At 55.2% G+C, this 24180-nt stretch overlaps 7 protein-coding genes across 7 annotated transcripts; 4 read left to right on the forward strand and 3 right to left on the reverse strand.

The window, feature by feature from the left end:
• The first annotated feature begins 2951 nt into the window (after positions 1-2951).
• QBC33DRAFT_160734 (rad55 protein) lies at positions 2952-5044 on the forward strand. Its single transcript, XM_060422241.1, has 6 exons — positions 2952-3379; positions 3435-3645; positions 3714-3766; positions 3828-4097; positions 4155-4477; positions 4559-5044. Exons 1-6 carry the CDS (start codon positions 3322-3324, stop codon positions 4913-4915), a joined length of 1272 nt encoding a protein of 423 aa, XP_060287878.1. The 5' UTR covers positions 2952-3321; the 3' UTR covers positions 4916-5044.
• Positions 5045-8085: 3041 nt separating this feature from the next.
• QBC33DRAFT_524376 (uncharacterized protein) lies at positions 8086-10481 on the forward strand. The gene is made up of 5 exons (XM_060426727.1): positions 8086-8321; positions 8561-8651; positions 8715-9646; positions 9709-10106; positions 10184-10481. The coding sequence occupies exons 2-4, from the start codon at positions 8569-8571 to the stop codon at positions 10020-10022; spliced, it is 1329 nt and encodes a 442-aa protein (XP_060287879.1). The 5' UTR covers positions 8086-8321; positions 8561-8568; the 3' UTR covers positions 10023-10106; positions 10184-10481.
• A 6-nt stretch (positions 10482-10487) lies between these two features.
• QBC33DRAFT_465074 (ABC transporter) lies at positions 10488-13658 on the forward strand. The gene is made up of 5 exons (XM_060425133.1): positions 10488-10976; positions 11075-11243; positions 11299-11514; positions 11571-11763; positions 11833-13658. Exons 1-5 carry the CDS (start codon positions 10887-10889, stop codon positions 13424-13426), a joined length of 2262 nt encoding a protein of 753 aa, XP_060287880.1. The 5' UTR covers positions 10488-10886; the 3' UTR covers positions 13427-13658.
• Positions 13659-15290: 1632 nt separating this feature from the next.
• QBC33DRAFT_575576 (cryptococcal mannosyltransferase 1-domain-containing protein) lies at positions 15291-16995 on the forward strand (the record flags this gene model as incomplete). Its single annotated transcript, XM_060430843.1, has 3 exons — positions 15291-15426; positions 15641-16204; positions 16262-16995. 3 exons carry the CDS (start codon positions 15291-15293, stop codon positions 16993-16995), a joined length of 1434 nt encoding a protein of 477 aa, XP_060287881.1.
• A 1082-nt stretch (positions 16996-18077) lies between these two features.
• QBC33DRAFT_554831 (uncharacterized protein) lies at positions 18078-18868 on the reverse strand (the record flags this gene model as incomplete). Its single annotated transcript, XM_060429555.1, has 2 exons — positions 18078-18520; positions 18580-18868. 2 exons carry the CDS (start codon positions 18866-18868, stop codon positions 18078-18080), a joined length of 732 nt encoding a protein of 243 aa, XP_060287882.1.
• Positions 18869-19890: 1022 nt separating this feature from the next.
• Positions 19891-22293, reverse strand: QBC33DRAFT_161280 (Dihydropteroate synthase-like protein). The gene is made up of 3 exons (XM_060422242.1): positions 21677-22293; positions 21413-21621; positions 19891-21350 (listed from the first exon to the last, which is right to left on the reverse strand). Exons 1-3 carry the CDS (start codon positions 22082-22084, stop codon positions 20354-20356), a joined length of 1614 nt encoding a protein of 537 aa, XP_060287883.1. The 5' UTR covers positions 22085-22293; the 3' UTR covers positions 19891-20353.
• A 22-nt stretch (positions 22294-22315) lies between these two features.
• On the reverse strand, positions 22316-24036 carry QBC33DRAFT_511172 (uncharacterized protein; the record flags this gene model as incomplete). The annotated part of the gene is made up of 4 exons (XM_060425818.1): positions 22316-22424; positions 22549-22725; positions 22924-23609; positions 23896-24036. The coding sequence occupies 4 exons, from the start codon at positions 24034-24036 to the stop codon at positions 22316-22318; spliced, it is 1113 nt and encodes a 370-aa protein (XP_060287884.1).
• Between the last annotated feature and the right edge of the window lie 144 nt (positions 24037-24180).

Genomic DNA, 24180 nt, shown 5'->3' on the forward strand with positions numbered 1-24180 from the left:
AAACGAGTGCTTAACCAACTATTCATCCTCTTTCATAACTGAACCTTCTTCTGCTGATTGCACCTTGCCGTGGAGGAATGCTACGGGCCATTGCATTTTTTTTTGGTCACACCAGAAAGGCAATGGACGAGCGTCCATCGTTGCGTCGCTCCAGCCATTCCCAAGCATATCCTCTTCGAGAAGCCTGATCGTCTTGGTATCGCATGATGATAGATCATGGGCCGCAAAGAGCAAAATCTCTCAACCCCTCTCAACCTGTGGTTGTGTCGGTTGCTTGGCTTCTCAGAGCTCAATTGAGACACGTCACAGATAAGGTGCTCAGAAGCAGACAGCTGTGACGGTCTGAGTGACCTGTCGCATTTTGCAGTGTGATGTCTCCTGGAAAACCGTACCATTGAAGCCCTGGCAGTGTGCAGTGTGCAGTGTCCACCCCTGGAACCAGGTTGGAGGATAGTTCCATTCTTCACCTTCTTGAAGCACACACACCCCTATTCCGACGTATTAACTAATCCTCAACCTTCACATGCCCGACGTCAGCCCCAGGCCTATGCCCAAGGGACAAATCCTAAACCAGTACTGGTAGACCTACATATACACTACTGTGCGAAGCAGGGCCTTGGCCCTTGAGGTGCCCTTGAAACTTGAGGCCTGTGGAGCCTGAAAATTGAAAATTGCCAACAACAGAAGTCGCAAACAGTCAAACACAGCCACTGGGTCCACGAGTCATTTTCAACATCGGCCTCGAAGTCGGCAATTCTGCGGGGCCAAGCACGGAGGTGCCCCCGGCCATGCTTGGAAAATCCACACCGAAGCCTAATAAGTAAGACATGGGGTATCCATACCTACCTCTGCACATGAACAGTCCCACGTATATGTGTGCAGTAAGTACCTTTCTGAACTGCCGTAACCTCTTAGTAACCTGGGCGGTCTTCTGTGGCATGTGGCTTGGCTCTTCCCAGGTTTTCTTTATGTTTCCATTGTCTCACTTATGTCGACTCTCCCAGCCATCCATATTCATGCGAACGGTGGGCAGTTAAAAGTTTAGACTGATTCAATTTCAGTGACGTGATCAATGGCTGATGAAGCACTTGGCAAAGGTATTTCCTTGGAAGCCCCACCATCTCTCTGTCCTTTTTTTTTCCTTTTTTTTTTTTTTTTTGTCCCCTTGGGACTCTCGGTCTAGCCCCGGACCCCAGTCTCCCGGAGCGAATTTGCCCAGGCTTTTACCAACCAAGGAATTTGCCTGTAACGTTTCTCCGCCAATACGTGATGCCGAATCCCCCCGAGACACGCAATTCAGTGCCCTGGAAACCTTTGCCAGACCTTTACCACCCGGGACGCCCCGTTTATCCGTGTAATTCCCAGGTCATGAGATTGACAGTGAGAATGAGGCGATAATGGCGCAAGCGAACATAGCATAGCCGCCAGCCGGTCACATGAGTGATTAAACAACAGCCATGGACCATGGTTGATACAGAACTGCTCCCTTCTCGTTGCAGCAATATTGGGGGCCAATGTGCACATGTAGACTGTGCACGTGCTCATTCCGGTTGAATCAGGGCAAGTGACCCGACGAAGCTGTGCCTTGCAGCAGCCCAGCCCTGAATGCTCACCCTGGTAAATTCTGGAGGCGATGGGCTCTGATTTGTACACTAAACCAACGAACCCCCATCCCGGGCCCCCTTGACAAGGCCCCTTGCTCGGATTTCAGTCTCGACCCCTCAGGGCTCCAGGCCCGGGTTGCCCGCTGTCATGTGGACTAGGGCCCTGGCCCGGATGTGTTTTCCGACAAGAAAACGGCAGGGAGCTGAATACGGAATGTAACTGATCATGGTGATATGCAATACACTACTAAGTAGGCGGCCGCTGATGAAACCTTCGAATCCGCGGTTGGCTGCCAATGAATAGAAATGCCGCTCGCTTTGATCTAGCGGTTTCTCAATTACGTGGAGGACCCAAATGGCATCGGCTGAGTCGAGTTGAACGAGACTGGTCATTCAGGCCCCTCTGTCTCCAGATGAACAGGATGAACACCACAAGGCCGGCTGTGCTGGTGTGATCAACAGCTTGTTCGCAACTCGAATGTGCAGCTACTTCTTAGCCGGTTTGAGACGTTGGACGAACTGCTGTCAAGGCGAGCTGCAAACCCCGCGAAATGTGCATCCGTACATATGTAGGGGTTGCCCCTATTTGACCCCAGATTTCCCTGTTTAGGAATAACCCAACTATCGCTTTCCGTGGGGGAAGAACCGGGTTCCTTGGACACTCCTTTTTTCATTTACCGGATGGACTCTCAGTCCCTCACTTATAACTCGGTAATTGCTCACGGTGCTCTGTCCGTCCGCTGTGATATGAGAATTTGTAAGGATTGACTCTGGGTACGAGTAGGTATTTCTCCTCCCCGGCCCTGGTATCCCCAGTCAACCCCCACGAAAAGACGATCACCTAATTTCGCGGGTGATACCCGTTGTCCTGGAGCCGAAGCCCCGCGCCGTGTGGCTTTTTGGAGTGTGGGGTCAGGCAATCTGGACCCAACAAGTTCTTTTGGCAGTTGAGGATCTCCAAAGGGGGGTAGGGTAGCTCGCAAGATTCGGCATTCTCTCTCGAATAAACCTCCGATTCAACATTTTTCAGATGTCATTATCCTCATGCTCATGCAGCTTTCTCACGATACTTTGGACTACGTAGCATACCGTCTAGCTCCGCTTCCTCAGCGTAGACGCTTGTTCAAACTTCTTTTCCCTCACCTGTGACACGGTTGCCGCTCGTTACACTGTTCCAGGCGTGGTCTCAATCGGCGAAAGTCTTCGTGGATCCGTAAGGCTCGGAGCACAGGGCCCCGGCAGTGCGGGCCGACAATGAACCACCGTCGGTGTTGAACCCAATAGATGTTCCCAAGGGCTGAAGAGAAATAGAGTCAGCCTTGTCAGCACAAACATCTCTTCCCATTCGATTATTAAAAAGGCAGCAGGACCATGGTACGGTGTATTCCATAAGGCCGTACCAACCGGAGAGGCACTAGGTCCCCCATGAGCTGAGATAAGTCAGCCCAGCACATGATATTGGAAGACGGATAGCATATTATTTATTCCGAGCCAGTGAATAGGTCCTGTAGCTGTAAGGGTGGTCATATCGATAAGGCTGGAATAAGGTGACACCCGCGACAACTCGAGGTCACGTGCCGCTCCACCCCTTCCCCGCATCAGAGGAAGTCGCTGGGAAAGGAAGCCCGCAGTACAGTACTGAACCTAATAAGAATAGCTAGGTTGCGGGAATACACGGAATTCATGGCACACAATCGTGTGCAAGTGTGCCTCCCTCATGGACTACCATGCAATTCACGGGCATGACGTCGCCAGTTTCGAACTACCCGCAACTCGTACGTATTTCTCCATTCCCCAGCTTTGGGTACCGGCAAACTCACCAAAGTTAAGATCGACTCCCCACCATCTCGGCGGCACAGGCCCTCGAAGATTTAGATGGTAACCCGTCAAGGTTTGTATCAACAGGCCTTGACGGTCTCGATAGGCTCTTGGCAGATCATTTCTCGGGCGCCAGCTCAGGCAAGTCTGTTTGGGGAGGAATCCAGAAAGGGCAGGTGACAGAAGTATGGGGCCCTCCTGGATCTGGTAAAACCACACTGGGGTGAGCTGCCTTTCCGAGACTCTTCAATTGCCGCACCTGCTTCTTTCTCTCTACTTACACTTGGACAGGGTTCAATTGAGCAGCACTGTCCTGGGCGAGCATCGAGGGGTGGTGTGGGTAGGTCTGTTCAGAGTCTCTAGTTTATCCTCATTACGGAGAGTCATGCTTACCCGCCGTCTCAGATTGCTCCTCCCCCTTGTGTAGTCAACGACTCTCTGCTGTTGTTGCGGCGAGGACAGGCACGTCAGACGAGACGGTATCTAACCACTTGAGACACTTCATCCACTACACCTGCCCAACGCTTCCTCACTTCACTGCATTGCTATGCAGGCCGACAGACAGTTGCATCCCCAGAGACACATCGCTCGTAGTCATTGACTCCTTATCCGCACTCCTGAATCACAATTTCCCTAAGATCCCCGAGGCAAAAGGCACCCCAAGTTCGGGAAAGGGTATGCCCCTTTATTGACTCTTCGCGTTTCTCAACTTGGGCTAACCAGGCTTATAAGGTCCGTCCTTGTCTTCTCGGAGGTTCCAGGTGCTTCAGTATATCATCGATGCACTGAAGAAGCTTGCAGCAACACGTGACATTGCTATTGTTGTTCTCACACAATGTGCCACGAAAATGCAGGTGGAACGAGGCCCGACCCTCATACCGGCCATCAATGCCAACGTCTGGGAGCAGGGTATCTTCACTAGGCTGGTTTTGTTCAGGGACTGGGGCGTGCATCAAGACAAACCAACTGGGCTGCATTTTGCAGGAGCCCAGAAGATAAACGGAAGGGGTCATTATGGATCCATCGAAAACATCGCCGCTTTTAGCATCGAATCGGTCAGTTCACTGTTTTTTTGCGACTTGGGGCGCTGCTCTGGCGCCTCGAAAGACGGGAAATTTTAACAGGCCAAATAATAGAGGGGCTTAGTTGCAGCAAGCTTCGACTCCGCTAGTCAGGCATCAATTACCTTGCCCACAACGCCGGCGCGGAAGCGCAAGTTGAGAGACACAGACTTCGAGGTCGCTGATAGCGAGGACGAGGACTACGGGTGGCAAGTTGAGGATGAGGATGCTATCCCGGGTATGCCATCCCAATGGCAAGGCAGCGAGGACCTCCTCCTCGGGCAACGTCCAGAGAGCGACGGAAGCCAAGACGAGGATGGCCAAGCTCCAGTGGCGGTGTTGGGGTCCGGCGAGGGAAGTATCGCCGAAGAAGGGGCAGAGGAATCGCCGGACGGACAAGGGGCAGAGGATATTGCCGAAGGAAGTGCCTGAACATGGGCCATGACTCGGGAAAGCCATACAGCCGTCGCTTCGCCTCCTCCGGGTTCCCCAGCGATAACTGGGGCGTCCCGCCTTCATACAGAATTTTTTCTTACACGCAAGGGGCAAGTCGTAATCCCGCTAGAAGCACACGTGGGCTCCGCAAACTTCTGTGAAGATTCTGCCGATGGGCCGAGCCGTCAGACTGGTCTCCACTAATTTCTCGGCCGTTCCTGGGCGGCATTCTTACTCGGCTGAAAGGCTTGTCGATGAGTGCCGAGGCAGGACCAAGTTATGACGTCGCGACTGTTTTCCTGGCAAAGTTCGTTGCGTCACCTAGGTCTAGGTATGCCAGCATCTCTGTTAGTACGGGGAATGGCGACTTGGAAAAAAATGGTGCCAAGTACGGAAGCAGACAGTGCGATTTAGAATATGTCCTGCCCAAGTCAAGTAGGTACCTACAACATATCCGTACATGCGTACACCTTTTTATCCTGGCTATCCTCACGCCACTCCTGTTGGGGGTGTAGCTCGCTCCGATTTGACTGGGCTCTGAACAGATCTGACCGCTTTCACATGGTATTATTACCGCGAGGCTGCTCCTGTAACAGCAGTAAAGGACACTCGACAGATGTTGCGTCGCATATCTGAGAGCGCACAGAGGCACAAGTCTCGCCCAGGCTGTAGCGTTACGTCGCAGTCTCCTAATGCGTATAGCAACCAGAACCCAGACCACGGCCCACAGTGGGCAACACAGCTGCAGCCAGACAGACGGTGCAATGGCAATCAATCCGAGTTCAAGTGCTTCTCGCTGAGCGTCATCTCGGCGCCGCCCAATGGTACAGTCGGTGAAACTGTGCCAAGCCTCCCTGATCCTTTTCCCTTCTGTTTTCCGACCCTCGAATTCATTCCATGGAATTCAGCCTACTTCTCGGCCCATCGTTCCCAGTGATCAGCCTCCCGGACTCAGCGCAATTCTCCAGCGCGAACGGACCGGTTCGTCTATGCTGCCCGTAGGATCGCCATGTCCACGGTGCATCCAGTGCAACACCAAATATTAGCCCGAGAACAGATGAAAACCGTCATGCCGACGCACGAGTTCGCACATCATCCTTCGATCAGGGTCGATCGTCCATCCTCCTACAACGCCTTGAGGCTTTGACCCGTTTTTCCAAGCCGGTCTCCAAACACTCCCCCCTTTTTATCCTTGCCAACAATTTAGATTCTAGAATCCGCTTATGGTTCCATTCGCGATTCAATTGTACAGTACTTCAGCCAATTGCCCCCCTGCAACGTCGGTGTGAAGGGCTAGGTCGGTTTTCTCGAACAGAACGGGTCGCCTGCAGATGTTGCCTGCAGCGGAAATGCACCTCTCTCCTCCCCGCCTGCAGTGCACTCACTCTACGGCTGCGGGAAGTCCTGAGATATTGACTCAGTGCTGAGCATTCGTTTTACCTCCGCAGGGATTTCCCCATCCTCAAGTGAGGTACTTTGTCGCATCCTCTGGTCCATGGCGAAGGAGCCCGAGCATTTCTCGCTAGATGGCCGATAGGACCAAGTGGCCGAATGATACTCTGCGCTGCATGCGACGCTTTGGTGGAGGAGAACAATATCGGGCGGCCATCAACGATACACATTGACTCCACCTCGTCTCGCCCTTGTTGTCTTGGAAGGGGGGGGGGTTTGTTCATAATTGAGACTGCCTGACCCGTCTATGGCACAAACTTCCCACCCGAGATGCTCCACCGAAACGCGTTTTGGATGTTCACCGTCATTCATGTCAGCATGTGATTCATGTCCAGCCCAGTTTCGATTGAATTGACCGTCTCCCCACCAGATGTCCTTCATGGGGAGGAGTTGCATCATTTTCTTCGGCGCCTTCACTATCTCATCGTGCAGGAGAGCCAGACCACTTCGAGCCACGTCGGGCAGAGCTTGAGGTTGTTACTCGGCGCTCGTCTGATAAGCCGCAGCCTCTAGGTGCGGGCTCCTTTTGAGTCCTCATCGCCTCTCTTAAGTGACAACGTTGCCCCAGTGCTTCTGATCATCTTCATCCTGCCCAAACATTTTGAAGGCTGCGGGATGATGTGATAATCATTGACATTCCGTAAAACACTCCTTGTTCCCGAATATGCACGGCTGTTCCTTTACAGGTTATCAGAACAGATCAAGGTTCAGGTCTGCCCAAGTAGGCCTTCAAAGCTTCGCAATGCAAATGCTATTCACAGTTCAATTGGGGGCAGCCCTTGGGCTTGTCTTGTTCTTGGACAGACAGATATGGGCCAGGGGCACTTCAGCGTCTTGCAAGCTACGGCGAGGACGGTCAATCCAACGGGATGGCATCCTTCCCCAGCATGATAGAAGGTATTCCCCCGGGGGGGGTGGCAGGTGCGAGCGAGTACGAAATTCGCGGAGACGGCGATCTCGGACTGACTGATCACACCCCGACGGCCAAGGGGTCGAGGGAGTCGTAGCTGAGACCAGTTTATATGGCCTGCCGACAGCGGGGTCCTCGAGCCATCCATGAGACTGTCGGGGGGATTGGAATGGATAAATATCAGGACGATGCGCTGGGAGTGAGAAACCACGTATGTTGTGGAGGTATATTGTTGGCCCGTTGCTCATGGCGAGTGCCTGAAGTTGTTCACGAAGTGATGGGAGGAAGGCAACTCTAATCCTTCCCTCCTCTGCTGTCGAACTAAAGGGCCATGGATACTCTTGAGGACGGTGAGTTTTTTTTGGGTTGCAGCTGGGAGAATCCCGTCTGGTCAGCAATCGAGGCTGTAGCTGGTGGGATAATCGGCTTGGAAAGAGAGGGTGTAAGCTTCAAGATGGAAAGTGCAAATGCCATAGATCCTGTGAGGTAGCTTGCTTTATCGGTTTTCTTGATGGAGCGAAGACGGCTGTTAACGCCGGACCTAGTGTCTGAATACCTATAGTGACATTCCTCTTTTCCTCTTCTTCTTCATTTTCTCCCTGTTTTCCTCCAACATCCCCTTTTCTCTCCCGATGGGTGTATTCATTCACTTGACGACTCTGTGAATCGATTATCGACCCGGCCTTCTCCACACTGAGGGTCGCTACAGTGTTGATCCCCCTTCCCCCATTCCCCACCATTTTTGGAGCTTGGACCATCAATCCGCTCAGCCTCATTCGTCAGTTCTCAGACATTCGGCCACATCAAATTTCACCACCACATCCCAGCCTCACCTTAAACATCACGAATCTCACTGAGACGATGCGTTTTATCTCAGTCCAGCATATAAGTCCTCACTACAAAACGAATATCGTACGGAGTCTGTGATAATTCTCATCTCTACCGTTGCAGGGAAGTTGGGGGCCGCGCGTGCAACGGGAACCTTCAGTCAAGACACCAACTGCGACGTCGCCTGACAGTTTCGTTCTATCAATCAGCAAGGTTAGTCATGACCAGTTCATGATCACTTTTCATATTATGTAGGCCTTCTTGTCCAGAATATGCTGTTCAAGTGATACGGTATTTGACGAGGTGTGTCTTGTCTCGTCGTGAAAACTCTCCGTCGTTAAAGTGGGATACGCGCCAGCTCGCTTTTGACCCCGTGACACAATCGCCATACAGATATATCAGCCCCTGCTGTTGTAAATTAGACTTAAAATGCTAATGTATCACGCATTCAGTACACAGGATGTCTGGCGAACAACCGGAAAACGGAGTCCAACCTCAGGATGAGGCAGGTGACCAACCGCCGGCACCCTCATTCTCATGGCTGTGAGTACCTCTTCTGAGATGATTCAAGTCCCATTGGGGTGCCTTATAGCTGACTGGGAGTAGTGATCCGCATCCTATCTTTGTTATTGTCCTGGTTGGTCCGAATCAGCAACCATTTGGTATCCAGAAAGACTTCCTATGTGCGAGATCCGCGTACTACAAGCAGTACTTTTCGGAGAACGACAGAACAGATGCGATTGAGCATATAGTCGAGCTGCCAGACACGCCCGTCCAAGTTTTTGCCCTCGCCCAGAACTATCTCTTCACAAACAAAGTCTTTCCCAACGAGGACAACTTTCCCTCGTACGAGGTGCTCATCGGTGTGTGGAAGCTTGGTCACCAGCTAGCCATCGATGGGATCTGCGACGCCACCCTGGGAGCAATGGCCGAGTGTCGACGTATCACTCAGCGTATCCCCGCAACGCCGCTGCTTGTTCAAGTATGGAAAGACACCCCTGAGGGATCATCCATACGGAAGCTGCTGCTGTCATGGGCTGCCGAATACATGCGGTCCTCGGATTCTCGGGCCGAATTTGCGAGATCATTGCCACAGGAAGTCCTCAGTGAGCTTGTCGTCGCAATGAGCTCCCTGGATATCACCCCGATTGTCCAGGTTAATGGTACCGGACCCGTCTTAGCCCAACAACAGCCACAGCAGCAGCAACTACAGCAGCAGCAGCAGCAGCAACCACAGCAGCAACATCAACCACAGCAACAGAAGCAGCGGAATATTCATTATATCGATGACGACGAAGCAGATAGCGGTAGACCGTTGGCGAAGAAACCGCGTCATTCGGATGTTCTGCCGACCGGCTCAGCAGCTTCTACGGGGAAGGCGGCCGCACGGAAAGCCGGCTCGAGAGCCTCTCTGCCAGTAACCAAGCCCGTGGGGAAACGCCGATCTGTTGCATCCTTTGCTGCTGAACAGAAGTTCACCACGGCACAGAAGCTGAACTTCTGCGCCGACCTGTTGACAAGGATGCTCTCGGGACCAGGTCTGAACCCCCTCCCTCCATGGACCTCACAAGGTTGAGTTTCCGCGCTGACAATTTGGTAGGGTTCTGGACTCGCCTAGTTGGTCCTTTTAAGGAACCCGTTGACCCGATTCCGGACGGCGTTCCCGACTATCATGAGAAAATCAGCAAACCCATGGACCTGGGAACCATGAAGGACAAGATGGACCGCAAGGGCTATGCAAGCGAGGAGGAATTCCTGGCAGACATGAACCAGATATTCACCAACTGCTACACCTATTGGACCAAGAAAGACCCTATGTGGGGGGCTTGCGAGAAGCTGCAGAAGACGTTTGAGGAGAAATATTCCCAGATGAACAAATGGATTGCCAAGATGGAAGGTGACGAGGGCACTTAGGTGATCCTTTCTGGGGAATCTGCCGGCGATATGGTGGCTGAGGTGGCTGAGTTGGTTGAGGTGATTGATGAGGTGATTGATGAGGTGAGCCCTTTGGTGAGCCCTTAGGGGGAGTCCTTTTGTGTGGCCTACCAACTAGGAGGTGATTGACCGGCCTTCAGACCAGTCCGCGACTGATCGAGAGGCCGAAGTGGCCCCATGCGTGCAGTCTGCCGATAACGATGGGATATTGGCGACCCTTTTGAGACGGTCTGCCCGATGGTCTGCTTAGAGGGACCCAGTTGGGTTGTAATGTTATGTCCTGCTTGATGTGGCGTTCGTTGTTGAGTCTACTCTCCGTTTCTCACTGCATCGGGAAAGTCTGATTAATTCTTGAAGTGGCGGAGCTGTATTATAGGTGTATAGGTTAGGAGGCAAAGAAGTCCCACAGCGGGCTATTAATGTAGTGTTTTAATGATGATTTTGATCCTACAATGTTGCTACCGACAGGGCCGCGCCGACCGCCCACGATCGGAGCCGGCTAGTGGAATTCGAACGTTTCGGGAGAAACCCGAGGGATGTGTGCCGCACCCGGCGCCTAACAAGTGCGACATGTGTGTTCGGCCCACTCTAGGCAGACAGGTAGGTACCTCGTGGTAATGCACAACTCACCGGCGTGAGTCACGGTTGTCCGATTGCGAATACCTACCCTACCCACTAATATACGCATACGTTTGGGGACACGCGATACGAAGACACCAGCCCCAAGAAGATATAAAGTCCGAGTTTGGAGAATCACCACCATTGTTCAGGCCGATGACATCTCGAAACCATCTCCTTCTTGATCTCGCCCCATTGATTGACTGATCAGAAGAGCTCGCAACAATGACGTCAATTGCATCCGATTCCGTATCGACCATCCTGTGCTCTTGCAAACAGACTCGGTTCCACATTGAGAGCCCCAATTACAGAGAGGTAACGAGGCCAAAAGGCACCCCCTTTTTTATTTATTTTTTAATACATTTTGTTGTTATTTTGTATATATTCCATGTTTTGTGCTGAATCTCCTTTAGCTAGACATCGAAGGGCTCAATATCACTGTCGCATCTAGCGGCAAGCCCTCGGCCAAAGGGAAAGGAAAGGCAAAAGCCGAAGGCATTGAGATCCTATCCAATGCCACATTGCGCTTGAAGGCAGGCCAGCGATACGCATTGATCGGGCGTAATGGGTCTGGGAAGTCTAGTAAGCAGAAGTGGAACTTCCGCGCAACGGGCCGTCTCATTAACGTGTCCGGCAGCCCTGTTGCGAGCAATTGCAGAGAAACTCATTCCCGGGATTCCCGAGGGAACCCGAGTGTCTATTCTCCAGCAGACGAATGCCAGCGACGCGAACGCTGATGATGTTCCCGGGGAGTCTTCCTCCTCGGATAGCGCCTTGCCGCAGGGCCCGTCTGTGCTGGAGAGTGTCATCGATCAGGCCACGGCGAAGAGTGAACTAGAGCAAGAAATCAACAGTGTGCCTACCAAGATATCCAGGGGTTTCCGAAACTCTCTCACTGACATGTACCAGCCCTGACAAGCGGGATGAACAGCAGCGAACCCCTTGGCGTTCTCCGCTCATTGAGGAAAGTCCGCCATGAGAGGCTACAGAAGCGACTTTTCGTCCTAGACAAAGATGCCAGACTCAGAAGTGGCACCAGGGGCATGCAGGCCCGTAAGGCCTTGACCGAGTTTGAGAAGGTCGTCGCTGAGTCGGAGGCCTTGTAAGTGTGCCTGCTCTGGCCAGAGCCATATCTCTCACGAGACCGCAAGCTGGGCTGACAGCCCGCCAGGAATAACCAGGCCGACGATGAAATAACCCCGGAGGTTGTCCAGGCCGAAGTCCAGGAGGCAGCAGACCTCCTTTCTGAGCTTCAGATTCAGGTGGAACCATCCAAGCTGGCAGACATTGAATCAAGCGCAAAGAAGGTCCTCACTGGTCTCGGATTTAGCGAGGCCTACATGTCGAGATCTGTCGCCAGTTTGTCGGGAGGGTGGCGGATGCGGACGGCTCTGGCGACAGTCCTCCTCCAAAAGACTGACATTTTGATCCTCGACGAACCTACCAACTTCCTCGACCTGCTGGGCATCATCTGGTTACAGCGCTACCTCCAATCGCTGGAAGACGCCCCCGGCGCCCCGACGCTCATCCTCGTCAGCCACGACCGCGACTTCATCACCGTAGCCACCGACCTGCTGATTCTCAAGGACAAGGCGCTAACCTACTTCCACGGCGACCTCCCGACCTACGAGGAGTCGCAGTCGGAGCGCAAGCTCCACCTGACCAAGATGAAGGACGCGCAGGACAAGCAGAAGGCGCACATCCAGGAGACCATCGCGCGCAACATCAAGCAGGGCAAGAAGAAGGACGACGACAACAAGCTGCGGCAGGCAAAGTCCCGGCAGAAGAAGCTCGACGACCGGTGGGGCCTCCAGGTGAGCGCCAAGGGCGGCCGCTTCAAGCTGAACCGTGATCTGGTCGGCTACCACCTCACGGCGCGCGAGGAGATCGACATCCCGCAGGACGAGCGGCCCGTCACCATCGCCCTGCCCGACCCGCCCGACCTGAGGTTCCCGGGCCCCCTGATCAGCCTCGAGGGGGCCTCGTTCCGCTACCCGGCCAAGGCCAAGGCGAACGTGAAGGCGGCGGCCGTCCGCCCCCCCGCCGTGCTCCAGGGCATCGACCTGACGGTGCACGCGGGCGACCGCGTCGGCATCGTCGGCCTCAACGGGGCGGGCAAGTCGACGCTGATCCAGCTACTCGTCGACGCGGCCAAGCCGACGACGGGGAGCGCGACGACGCACCCGCGCCTCCGGCTGGGCTACTACTCGCAACACGCCGTCGAGGCCCTGCAGGGCCTCGGGCGGGCCGAGCCGGACCTGACGGCGCTGGCGCTGCTGATGCGCGAGGTGGCGGGCGAGGACGGGCTGGACGAGGGCTCGGTGCGCGGCCTGCTGGGGTCGCTCGGCCTGCCGGGCCGCCTCGCCTCGGACGTCCCCGTCCGCCGCCTGTCGGGCGGGCAGCTGGTGCGGTGCGAGCTGGCGCGGCTCCTGTGGCGGCGGCCGCACTGCCTCGTGCTGGACGAGGTGACGACGCACCTGGACTACGAGACGGTGGCGGCGCTGCGCGAGGCGCTGAGGCGCTGGGCGGGCGCCGTGGTGCTCGTCAGCCACGACAGGTGGTTCGTCCGGGGCGCAGTCGAGGGGTTGGTCGACGACGAGGGTTGCGGGAGCGACGAGGAGGACGATGAGCGGAGCGACAGCGCCGGGGAGCGGAGGAGGGCCGTGTATCGCCTCAAGGGCGGGCAGATGACGCTGCTGCAGAACGGCGTGCAGGAGTTTGAGGATGTCATGGAGAAGAGGGTGAAGAAGCTGTTGGGGGCTTAGGCATCAATTCCGTCCCCATAGAAGACTATGGGGTGTACGGTATTGGGCGATAAGGAGGTTTGCAAGGGAGTTTACCAGACCTACGGATGGTTTGATGACAGATATGTCAATTACCCCTGACTACAGAGTAATTCCCATTTCCACTGGGACACGAGAGGCTACCATGGTAGGATCCATGGCCTACAGAAGCAGTATCTGTCTTGCACTAAGTCGAATTGAGCATTTTAAGGAGTTTCTACGGCTTTTTTCTAACCTTCCTTTGTTTAGCGTACTAGCACCTGGCGCACACATCCCCCCTCTTCTGCACACACAGCAGGATAGGGTATGGGTTTGTTGACGAGGGTGCTAGACTGGACGTGGAGCAGAAGGAATCATATCAGCCCAAGTCCACCTTGCTTGGCTTAGCCGACTTACTGGACCTCGTATTGCTCAAGACCGACATCACTATCGATGGACAGCAGCTGATAGACGGTCATTAGCGGCAGGGGTTCAAAGTCCCCTTGTAGGCAGAGTCGCCGAATTCTGTCGACTAGTAGGGGTTAGACTTCCGAGTTTTTATGCCATTGGTGATCACAGGTATCCCAGGAGATGCTGAAGGAGTGCCGAGTGTGTGAGGCTTGTTGAACGGTTTGTTGCCGTTGACCTGCGGTGAAGTCATTGTGTCGAGGGTCTATTGTGGGGAGGTGATATATCGAAGGAGGGAGGGTTGGTGGGAACTTGATGGTCCAGGGCGTGACGCGAAGATCAAAATGTATGCGGATAGGGGTGAGAGAGAAAAAGAGGGGGGTGGGGGAGGGGAGAACACAAAGGTCAGTACCGGCCTAATATGGGAGACGAGGTATAAGTGGTCCCTGCCAACGATGTCAACTGTCCTTGCCCACGGAATAAGTTGTAACTGCCTGCAGAGGAATTCCCATTTCCACCGGGATATGATGAGGCCTCGCTGCACCATAGAATGATCAATCGTGCCTGCAGGATCAGCATCTAGGCCTCTAGAGCCCTTGTACCGAGTCAAATCAAGCTTCGGCTGGACCCGTCTCGTATTGCTTCGCCTCGGGCCATCAGCTCCTTCACTGCAGATCGGCCCCCGCACCGTTGGATCGGGTCTCCTTGTATGGTTGGTGGTGGCCCATGCCCTCCCGTGCAGATGCCACCAAATCCGGGGCTTCCGAACTGAATACGGGAAAGCCCCCACTTTCAACTACCTCTGTCATCCTTACAACCGTGACTTCGTGACATAACCCTGCCAATCTAGACAACTGAAATGGGGGTGTGGAAGCAAGCTGTGGAAAATACCTCAGCCCCAGTACAAAAAAAGAACTCTGCCTAGCTTGACAGGGTAAGCGTACGGGGAGGGGGCCATCTACGGTTCAAGGAGACCTTCTCCGGAATACAGTCAAGTTAGGGGATGCTACCTGGCTGTTGGGTCAGCTGTGATTTGGATGACTGGCTGTTGGAAGGTGTAGGATAGCCGTTATTGGGTTGCTGCTATGCAATACAAAAGAAGAAAAAAAGAAAAGGAGCTTTGGGCATTTTTGCACGCCCAAGTTTACTCACTGATTCTCTAGGCGCCCCTGCAGCATGACCAGGGGACATAAGTTGGACCGTAAGGTGAGGCGTTCGTCAGTCAGCTTTCAGATACCCATTAGAAACACACATGTGCCAAACCAAGAGTGACATACAGGCATGTTGCCACTTGTAATCCTTTGAGCCCGGCCGCATTGGCTGCGATTTCTGTCACCATGCCACCAACAGACAGCCCTTGTTTGTTGCCGTCTTCAATAATGATTAGGCACATTGATTCCTCCTCATCCTCGGCATGTCCCTTGTCTCCCATTCCTTGCTGCCTCTATCAGTCTTCACGATGCTCCCGAGGTTGAGGATTCATAGATTCACCATCTATATCTCCCTCACCCTTTGCTTTCTAGCTGCGACATATCTCCTTTTAGGACATGATGATTTCACCCATACCGGCTCATGGAGGACTCCTCTTTACTCAAGTATGTGCCTCCGGATGTCGAAGAAGTCAGGTCCCAGCTGATGAGTAGATAGGCTACTTCCCGGCTGCTGATACAGGGGAAGAAAGACCGCCGGGGTCGGAGCCATTATATCACGACGCTACCACACCACCTCCCAAGGCGGATTTGACCTCTCATCCAACACAGGCTAGCAGTGGAACTGCACAACTACCAGTTTCTGTGGTGGAAGGGCTAGACCAGGGCGAAGAAGCTGCCCCGAAGGAGAAATCGACCGGCAAAGGGGCTGGCAGCCTTGCGTCATCTACCCGGTCGCCCGCGCCGAAGACCGCGTCGTCCCCCACGGCCGCTCCGAGACCGAGTAAGACAGAGCTAATTTCAATCGCGCGCAATTTGCTCCCTTCGATCCTCGACCCAACCAACACCTCCTTCGACCGCATGACCTGCCCTCCAATCAACCAGACCCGCTATTCATACTTGAAGGTGGACAAGCGGGAGAGCAAACACAAGTACTTCTTCGCCCTCAACCTGCGACAATGTGTGGACCTCCTGCCTCGCCTGATGGGATCCGTATTGGAAGCCATCCGCTTCCTTGGGCCGCAGAACTGTGCGCTCAGCATCGTCGAAGGCAACTCGGACGACGGCACACTGGAGGTACTGGAGCTGTTGACGGATGAGCTGGGCCGACTGGGAACGGCGTACTACCTACGCAGGAGCACGCTAAACCCAAGCGACGGCCAGAGGATCGAGAAGCTGGCCCAGCTCAGGGCGATGGCCGTGGAGCCCATAACCGGCATAGCAGGTCCCGAGGAAGAACTCCGGAGGCACCACCCACCGCCCACGACCCCGGACGGGGCAGGTGACACGGGACCCGCCGCTGAAGCAACAGCAGCCGCGAAGAAGCTCGACCTCGCCGACGGCGCCACCGTCCTCTTCATCAACGACGTCGCCGCCTGCGCCGAGGACCTCCTCGAGCTGGCCCACCAGCGCGCCCTCCAGCGCGCCGACATGACCTGCGCCATGGACTGGACGCACCCGGGTGGCGGCGGCCCGCCTCTCTTCTACGACGTGTGGGTGGCGCGCGCCCTCAACGGCGACCTCTTCTTCGACATCCCCGCCGGGACGGCCGGCTGGGAGCGGGCGGGCGACCTGTTCTTCAACGAGGCCACGGCGCGGTCCCGGCTGGCGGCCGGGAGGCCGTTCCAGGTGTTCGCGTGCTGGAACGGGGCGGTCGCGTTCGCGGCGGGGCCCGTGGCCGCCGGGGAGGTGCGGTTCCGGAGCAGCGCGGGGGGGGAGTGCTTCCAGGGGGAGCCGCAGCTGTTCTGCAAGGACATGTGGTTCCGCGGCCGCGGCAGGATCGCCGTCGTGCCGAGCGTCAACCTCGAGTACACGGACGCGCTGGGCAGGCTGGTCAAGCGGGAGAAGGGCTATGTCAGCGACTGGGTCGCCAGAGAGGGGGAGCCGGAGCCGGGGGCCGGGGACCGCCCCCCCATGGATATCTCTTGGCAGCTGGAGCCTCCAGAAAAGGTCAAATGCATGCCGGAATTCAAGAGACAGAGTTGGCTGCCGTGGAACGAGAGCCTAGCGCGATAACGCATCTGGAGCAGGGGGTGGGTCCCTGACACATCTCCCGTCTTTGTCAAATTCCTTGGTACGACTCGTAGCTTTGTTCAGCATACCGTCTCAGCCCCGAGATTGGACAGAGTTGAATCAATGCTTCGTCATTGTCTGGCGTGATGGCGTCCGGTATTGCTTGAGGCGGCTTGTAAGGCGTCAGCCGTCAGGAAGATCCCGTACCGTGCAGCAGCCGCCCACATATACCCAGCATAGTGCGTGTTACTGGATAATAGGAAGCCTGCGGATCGTTTCCGCAGATCTGCAAATTTGTTTGACCTGATTATCCTGCTGTGCAACAGATCGATGATCTCAGGGATCGACAGCAGGGTGTAATTTCATTTGATGTGACGCGCATATATGTATGTTTGCTTGCGTTCCTGCATTGGGTTGTAGGTAGTTGGGGGTTTGGAGTTAGTTGTTGGGAATTCAATATTTGCAAACATCTCGTGTGCTTGTTGGGCGGCTAGCACCTGCGTTCTAACTTGGAGGGGCGTTCTAGGAGGTGCTTTATTCTCGCATTCCACGTGTCATGGAATTGAGTAACGTCACTCTAACAATCACCAGGGAGAATGGGTAGGTAGTAAAGGAGAGATGGAGTCTCACGACGCAGGCGGATCAGCATCAACATGTGCAAAGTTGGCATGTTACTGTCTCCAAAGCAATTATATCAAGGCGAATAGGATGGACTGCAGAAGGCAAACGCAAACGCAACTTCACAGCCCTAGAAACGGCCGAGGCAAGCTCGGCGGATATCGAAGATTAAAACAAAGCCACTCGAGGGTCATGCCCTTCGTTATCCGTCCCTGCAAGCAAAATTACCAAGCCAAAAAAACGAACAGATCATCATCAGCGGCCCCAAGGTGGGCGCTGATATAAAGGGTATTTACTGTTCAGAGCCAAACATAACGTCCCAACTTTGCACAAAAAAAGGGGGGTTTTGAAGTTCCTGTGGCTTGCTCCCATTGTCGTATCTCATCTCTCATTGCAGTGTTGCTAGCAGAAGGGTATCAGACGCCGGGTTCCTTCGCCAAGTTGGGCAGCACTATGCGATTTTGAGCCTAGAGAAGAACAGCGACACCAACAGCTGCGATGAGAGCCAGCACACCGGCGGGACCGGCGACACTGGCGCCGCTAACAGTGACCTCAGTGGGCGACGGTGAGCCGCTGGGAGTGAACTGTGTCGCCGTCGCATTCTGGGCTGGGTAGCTTGCTGAGGGGCCAACAGTGCTAACGGGGCAGGAGGTAGTTGTATTGTACCCAGTTGCGGTGACGGTGGCGTTCTTGGAGGGGGTGTAGCTGGAGACGGCGATGTAGCTAGAGGTCGTGGCAGGCGCATAGGTCGAGCTTGGGACCGACGAGGTGGCCGGCTCGGGGGTCTCCGAAACAAGACCACCGTCGATATTGTATGCTGCAGCACATGCGACAACGTCCATGCCGTCGGGGCAGCACCATGTCTCGCCTCCGGTGTCCGCCGTGCAGTAATAGCCAGCATCGCACGAGTCTAAATTAGAGTCAGCGTCAAGGCGTCGGGTATCATATTTCCATGACAGAAGAACTTACTGCCCGAGGCGTCGGGACAACATGTCTGGGCGCCAGGGTTGAAGCAGTGGACCATCTCGTCGGACGATGAGCAAGCCTCATAACCGGCACCGCAGGCTTCGGCGCAAGTGTTTCCAGTGCCGCAAACGGCCTGGGTGGGCTGGTATCCCGCGTCATCCTGACGACGAACTAAACCGAACATCTGGCGCACCGACATCCTCATGAGGGGTTTGTAGGGCATGGCCTCGGAGGCGCTCGCGTGGGCGGCGAAGGCGAGGACCGCCAGAGCGGAAGCGGACTTGACGAGCATCGTGGTACTTGATCTTGGGTGGTTGGTGGGAAGGACTGAAATGCTGCTACAATTGACTGGGAGCAGGAGCGAGTCCGTGGAGTCGCAAAAAGAATGTGTTGAGTGATGCTAAAGGAGTGGCAGGTGGCTTCGAGAGAAGATACCGAAAGTTGAGGAGGTGAAGGAGCGACTAGGAAAGGGAAAAGGCAAGGGAAACCAGAAATTACCACAGTAAATGACTGGACGGGAAGGCTACGTTAACTGAAATGAAGCATGGGTTGTGTACCCCACCACAGTAAAAGTGCAGTAGAGGTACTTGGGCGCTACCACACGCCAGGTAATGGTGCCTCCTTAATTTTACCCTGGTCTGGGCATCAAAAAAGCGATAGAGGAGGTAGCATTTGCGTATCATTTGCCCAGCAAAGTGAATACCTACATAGGTACCTACGGATTACCTCTACGTAATTACGCTCCCTGAAATTATGGACGATTTTAAACCTATGACATGGCGGCGCCTTCCTCCAACACAAACCTGGGAACTGGAAAAGTTTGCGCCAGACAAAGCAAGCGCTTTGCATTGAGAAACAAGGTGGTCAGCCACTGGCCAAGACGGCACAAAAACCTGGTCCCTCGCCGCCAATCACTGACCAGCCGTGATATGCACGGAATGTTATTGCTCGATATTCCTCGATATTGAATGCCGGCCGTTTCCAATAACCCAATCCCAGGTTTCCCAGTTCCAACACGGCTGCTGATGTGGGATAAATACAGTTACAGGTTTCTAGAAATCGGTTGACGATGCCTTCCAAATTAACAAGGAAATTGGAGGAAACCACCCAGCCCAAGCCATTCGAAAACTCCAAGTCGAAGCGCCTTGAACCACGGCCCCAGGTGGTGGTGATTCAGGTGAAGCACGTCCCCAGCTCGGCCCCTGCCTACTATGTACACATTTGAGTGGTCAAGGCGCGTTGTTCCTGCATTAGCAGAGGTGGCCACACTAGGCTAAATTTGGGCAATGAGCGCCGGGGACTCGCGCTAGGCGACTGCACTTGATGACTGGCTGACGTTGACCGTAAACGGGGCTGCGCCTCATTGGCCGTCAGCTTGAGCCGACAGCCACATCAAAAGACCACAATACGCCGAGTACCGAGTAAGCCTGCCCAGCGAATCTTCCAAACAGTCCAGTGTTCACTGGTTGACCTACATGGGTACCTTGGGAGGTTTGCTGACGAGCTCTCTCCCAAATAGAATCTAGTTTTTGAGAACCTAATTCAACCGAGCCTTGGCAGCCCGATCAAGATCTAGGAGTGAGGCCTGGTTGAGCTGCCCCTCCTGAAGCTTTAGGCTGAGGATGACGGATTCAGGGATGTGAAATCCCAAGGTCTCCGTCCCCATTTACCCCGTGGTTGTTGAATCCTTTTCCAACGCTTAAAATGCAATGCATATATCGTGACGCGGGCAGCAAGGCATGCGCCCCTTTGCCGTTTAAATCCACCCCCCCCAGCCTCAAAATCTCCAGATGGCATCCGCCATCATCACGACCTGTGCCATCTCCCTGACGTCGTGCACGCGCACGATATCCGCGCCCCCCTGGACGGCCGCCGCCACCGTGGCCGCGGTACCCCAGATACGCTCCGCCGGCGTGTTCACCCCCGTAATGTGCCCGATGAAGCTCTTCCGGCTCGAGCCCACCAGCCACGGCAGGCCGCGCAGGCCCGGCCACGCCCGCAGCTCGTCGAGGCGCCGCAGCACGTCCAGGTTCTGCGGGCCGATCTTGGCGAACCCGAGGCCCGGATCCAGCACGATCCGCCACCTCCGGATCCCCGCCGCCTCGGCCGCCGCGACCCGCTCAAGCAGCTCCTCGGCGATGGCGGAGACCAGCCCGCCGGGCTCCGCCGGGTAGGTGGCCAACCTGCTCATCGTCGCCGGGGTGCCGCGCATGTGCATCAAGCACACGGCCGTGCCTAGCCGGGCGACGGTGGCCAGCATGTTCGGGTCCATCCCCCCCGCCGAAACGTCGTTGATCATGTCGGCGCCAGCACGGACGGCCGCCTCGGCGACCGACGCACGGTACGTGTCCACGCTGATCATGACGTCGGCACCCCCGGCCCCGGCCCCGGATATGCTGCGGATCAGCTCGATGGCCGGCAGCACGCGGCCGAGCTCCTCCTCGGCCGAGACTTCGGGTTTTCCAGGCGCCGATGACTGCCCTCCCACGTCGATCATGGTTGCGCCAGCGGCAAGGAAGGACCGGACTGTCTCGGCTAGCGATGACGGGTCCGAGGGCGTGTGGAGCCCGCCGTCGGAGAACGAGTCGGGGGTCATGTTGAGGATGGCCATGACGTGCGTCTTCCGCGTTGGGTTCAGTGCCTGGAGCGGCGGGTGGCGGGCTGACAAGGGGGTTAATGTGGTGAGTGGCGAAGAGGAAGGGGGTAGTTCATTGAGGTAGTCCTGCGTAAGCTTCCAGGGCCGGGAAGAGTCGATTGGTTTGTGCGGAATAATTCTGGTTTCCCATGTCAGTCTCGTTGCTTTCTAGATTGCCGTTGGGCTGGGGCATCTTCTCACTCAGCCAGGGGTCTCAACACAAACTCCCTCTCCGGGATGCCGATATGCGGCACCTTGAGACGGGGGTGATCGATCTTTTGATCCTCATATAGTAGGATATCGAGATCAATATTACGAGGCCCCTTGTCGATGACCTTTTTGCGACCCATTGAGTTCTCTATGTCCTGGAGTTGGTCTAAGAGCGCGAGCGGCTCCAAGTCTGTCTCTACCTTGGTGCAGTGTTAGGGGTTATGAACATGATCGGAGTTGATAGGCAGGACTGACTTCGCAGGCTCCGTTGACAAATCTCTCCTGGTCTAAAACATACATCGGTTCTGTCTCGTATAGACTGCTGGTTTTCGTGACTCTGATGCCTCTCGCATCCATCTCATTGCAGGCTTTCTCAATCCAAGAGACCCGGTCCCCCAGGTTACTGCCGAGGGCAATGTAAGCCGTTCGCTTGGCCTTGCGGCTCTGAGAGCCGTTCGAGCTTGCGCCCATTTGCGGCATTGTATATCTCTTGAACGGGGTTGAGTCTTGATATGCCCGGGTTGAACTGGAGAAAAGTTTTCTGCCTATCCTGGTCGAGACTTTAAGCACGCTTTCTGGGGAGTTTCGAACATGGCGACGAGGGACACAGAGATATCTCGGATTTATAAGACAACCCGGTATGGCCGAAAACAACTTCATCATCTGAAGCCGTCGATAACTATCAAGGTGGCGATTGGCGCGAGGTGGAACAGGTAGTGGGAAGCAAGGGAGAGATCCAGGGTTAGGGTTTGTCCATCACTGGGCGCGGGCCTGTCCGTGAAGAAAGTCAACATTCGCAACTTTAATCCTTCGTAAACTGAGTACAATGTAAGCTCGGAGGTTTTCAATGCGCCCTGAGCTCTAGGACGATCGAAGTATATCACGCCTTTTCAACTAGGTAGGCACCGGTTTCACAACCTCGAGTTCTGTGTAATATGGCCCCAATATGGTCACCCTTCCCCATTCGGTCCACGTGACCACGCCCCGCTTTTTCTCAGGCCAACTCCATCACCAGTAGGTAGCCAAACGCAACTCTCAGTACTCCCAAGCCGGACCATCCCATCGCAACCCCCCAATTTCAATGTCCAAGCAAAGCCCCCTCGCCCCCGTACTCGCAAGCGACGTACGCATCCAGATCCGTTTTCACAGCCGCCGCATGCGCGCTCTGGCCCCACTTGTGGATCTCATTGACCCAGTCGACCAGCTGGAGAAGCGACGCTATATCTCGGCATCCGCCGCGCCTGACCTCCGCCACCTCGCAGCCCGTCCAGGAGTCGTTGTTGCTGATGTTGTGTTGGCTAGCACTGGCACTTGTACCAGTACTGGTAGGACCGTCAGTCCGATTGGATGTCGAGGTCGGGGATGAGACGCCTAGAGATTCGGAGACTGAGATAGGCTGGTGTTCCTGCTGCGACTGTTAGTAGTGCGCGATGCTGGCTTTGTTGTGAGCGGTAAGACGATAGACCTTGTAGCTGGTATGCGAGAGGGTGATGCCGTATTACGAGATAACGCCCTCAGCACCGACGGCCGTGGGTCCACAGCCTTGGGAGCGGTGCTTTGCTTCGGCCGCCGCTTTGCGGAGCAGGAGGCGGTCGTAGAGAGCGTGGCTTCCCGTCATGACGAGATGTTCGAGCGCCTGATCCAGTTCGCTGTCCTTCTCACAGTATTGAATGATGAGGTAAGGACACATGGACAGCTCGTCGGGTGACCGGACGAGGGTGCAGAAGACGTTGCGATGGCCAAGATCGAAGCCGGTGGCGAGCAGCCAGAAGGTGCATGAGACCATGTTGTTGTGCGCGGGGGCAGCCTTCCGCTCGACTCCTAACGGGACTGCTCCGCCAGAGAAAGAAGGCAGGGTGCGCCATAAGGAGGTAGGAGGTGGTGGGCGGCATGAGATGCGCCACTTGTTGTCAGCCGAGTCGGGCTGATCCGACAGTGGATGGCCGCCCAACAGATGCCGCACAAGGTTCTGCTGAACCATGTAGTCGTTTCCACCCAGTCTGCAGACCAGCGCAGCGTGTTCTGTTGCGAAGCGCTTCCCTTCTTCCGACGAGACGGTGAGAGGCTCCGAAACTTCTTCCTCCTTGGCGCCATCTAGCACTGTCGTTATGTGCTGGCCCATATCTTGCCCCGTCTGCTTCTCCTTGTCTGCGGCTTCTCGTATCTTCTTGAAGTGACCCGCAGCTACCTAAGCTAGGGTCTTCGCGTCAAACACGATATTATGTCGCTGGAGTATGATGCTGCGGAAGCCGGGCGGCGGCTGGGCTTCGGAGGCCATCTTGGGTGGAGAGATCAATGAGGAGGAATCTGACGCGATGATGACGAGGTAAGAATTGTAAGTAGCAACGTCGGCCGAGAGAGCGCCGATGACGGCAGGGTTGGTTTTCGCAATATCAACGTCTGCTGCAGCCTGCTATCGTCAGCTTGGGGATGGTCAAGAGAGCGAGAAGGAAAGGGAGGGAGATACAACGAACCATCGTTGTTGATCGGCCTTTGAGCGATGTGTTTTCATCCTCGGGCTTGAGGGTATGGGGAGAACTGGCAGCACACGGTTTGGCTTGATTACTCAGGCCGCGAACTGGAAGCTCGCCCAGAACCTGTCGGTCTCTCCTCATATTGATGAGCTGTGCACGTTGGAATGATTTGTATCGATCCTCTGCCCAGTATCGAGAATCCTTCGATTTGGCATTGTTTTGCGAAACCGACCATCCTGATCAGATTGGGGTCATGTTATGGCTGTTTTGTGTTCTGGGTCCTGG

Source organism: Phialemonium atrogriseum, assembly GCF_030411735.1.
Source record: "Phialemonium atrogriseum strain 8032-3 unplaced genomic scaffold QBC33scaffold_2, whole genome shotgun sequence".
NCBI lineage: Eukaryota > Fungi > Ascomycota > Sordariomycetes > Cephalothecales > Cephalothecaceae > Phialemonium > Phialemonium atrogriseum.

Bases quoted from the DNA above. Each gene is read 5' to 3' on its own strand.
- QBC33DRAFT_161280 (XM_060422242.1), bottom strand. From the start codon at position 22,084: ATGATGAAGTTGTTTTCGGCCATACCGGGTTGTCTTATAAATCCGAGA. The intron at 21,622-21,676 runs GTCAGTCCTGCC...CACTGCACCAAG, and splicing joins TTGTCAACGGAGCCTGCGAA to GTAGAGACAGACTTGGAGCC. The intron at 21,351-21,412 runs GTGAGAAGATGC...ATGGGAAACCAG, and splicing joins GTGTTGAGACCCCTGGCTGA to AATTATTCCGCACAAACCAA.
- QBC33DRAFT_160734 (XM_060422241.1), top strand. From the start codon at position 3,322: ATGGACTACCATGCAATTCACGGGCATGACGTCGCCAGTTTCGAACTA. The intron at 3,767-3,827 runs GTCTGTTCAGAG...CCGCCGTCTCAG, and splicing joins TCGAGGGGTGGTGTGGGTAG to ATTGCTCCTCCCCCTTGTGT. The intron at 4,098-4,154 runs GTATGCCCCTTT...CAGGCTTATAAG, and splicing joins CACCCCAAGTTCGGGAAAGG to GTCCGTCCTTGTCTTCTCGG.
- QBC33DRAFT_524376 (XM_060426727.1), top strand. From the start codon at position 8,569: ATGTCTGGCGAACAACCGGAAAACGGAGTCCAACCTCAGGATGAGGCA. The intron at 8,652-8,714 runs GTGAGTACCTCT...GACTGGGAGTAG, and splicing joins GCACCCTCATTCTCATGGCT to TGATCCGCATCCTATCTTTG. The intron at 9,647-9,708 runs GTCTGAACCCCC...ACAATTTGGTAG, and splicing joins AAGGATGCTCTCGGGACCAG to GGTTCTGGACTCGCCTAGTT.
- QBC33DRAFT_465074 (XM_060425133.1), top strand. From the start codon at position 10,887: ATGACGTCAATTGCATCCGATTCCGTATCGACCATCCTGTGCTCTTGC. The intron at 11,515-11,570 runs GTGTGCCTACCA...GACATGTACCAG, and splicing joins ACTAGAGCAAGAAATCAACA to CCCTGACAAGCGGGATGAAC. The intron at 11,764-11,832 runs GTAAGTGTGCCT...ACAGCCCGCCAG, and splicing joins GTCGCTGAGTCGGAGGCCTT to GAATAACCAGGCCGACGATG.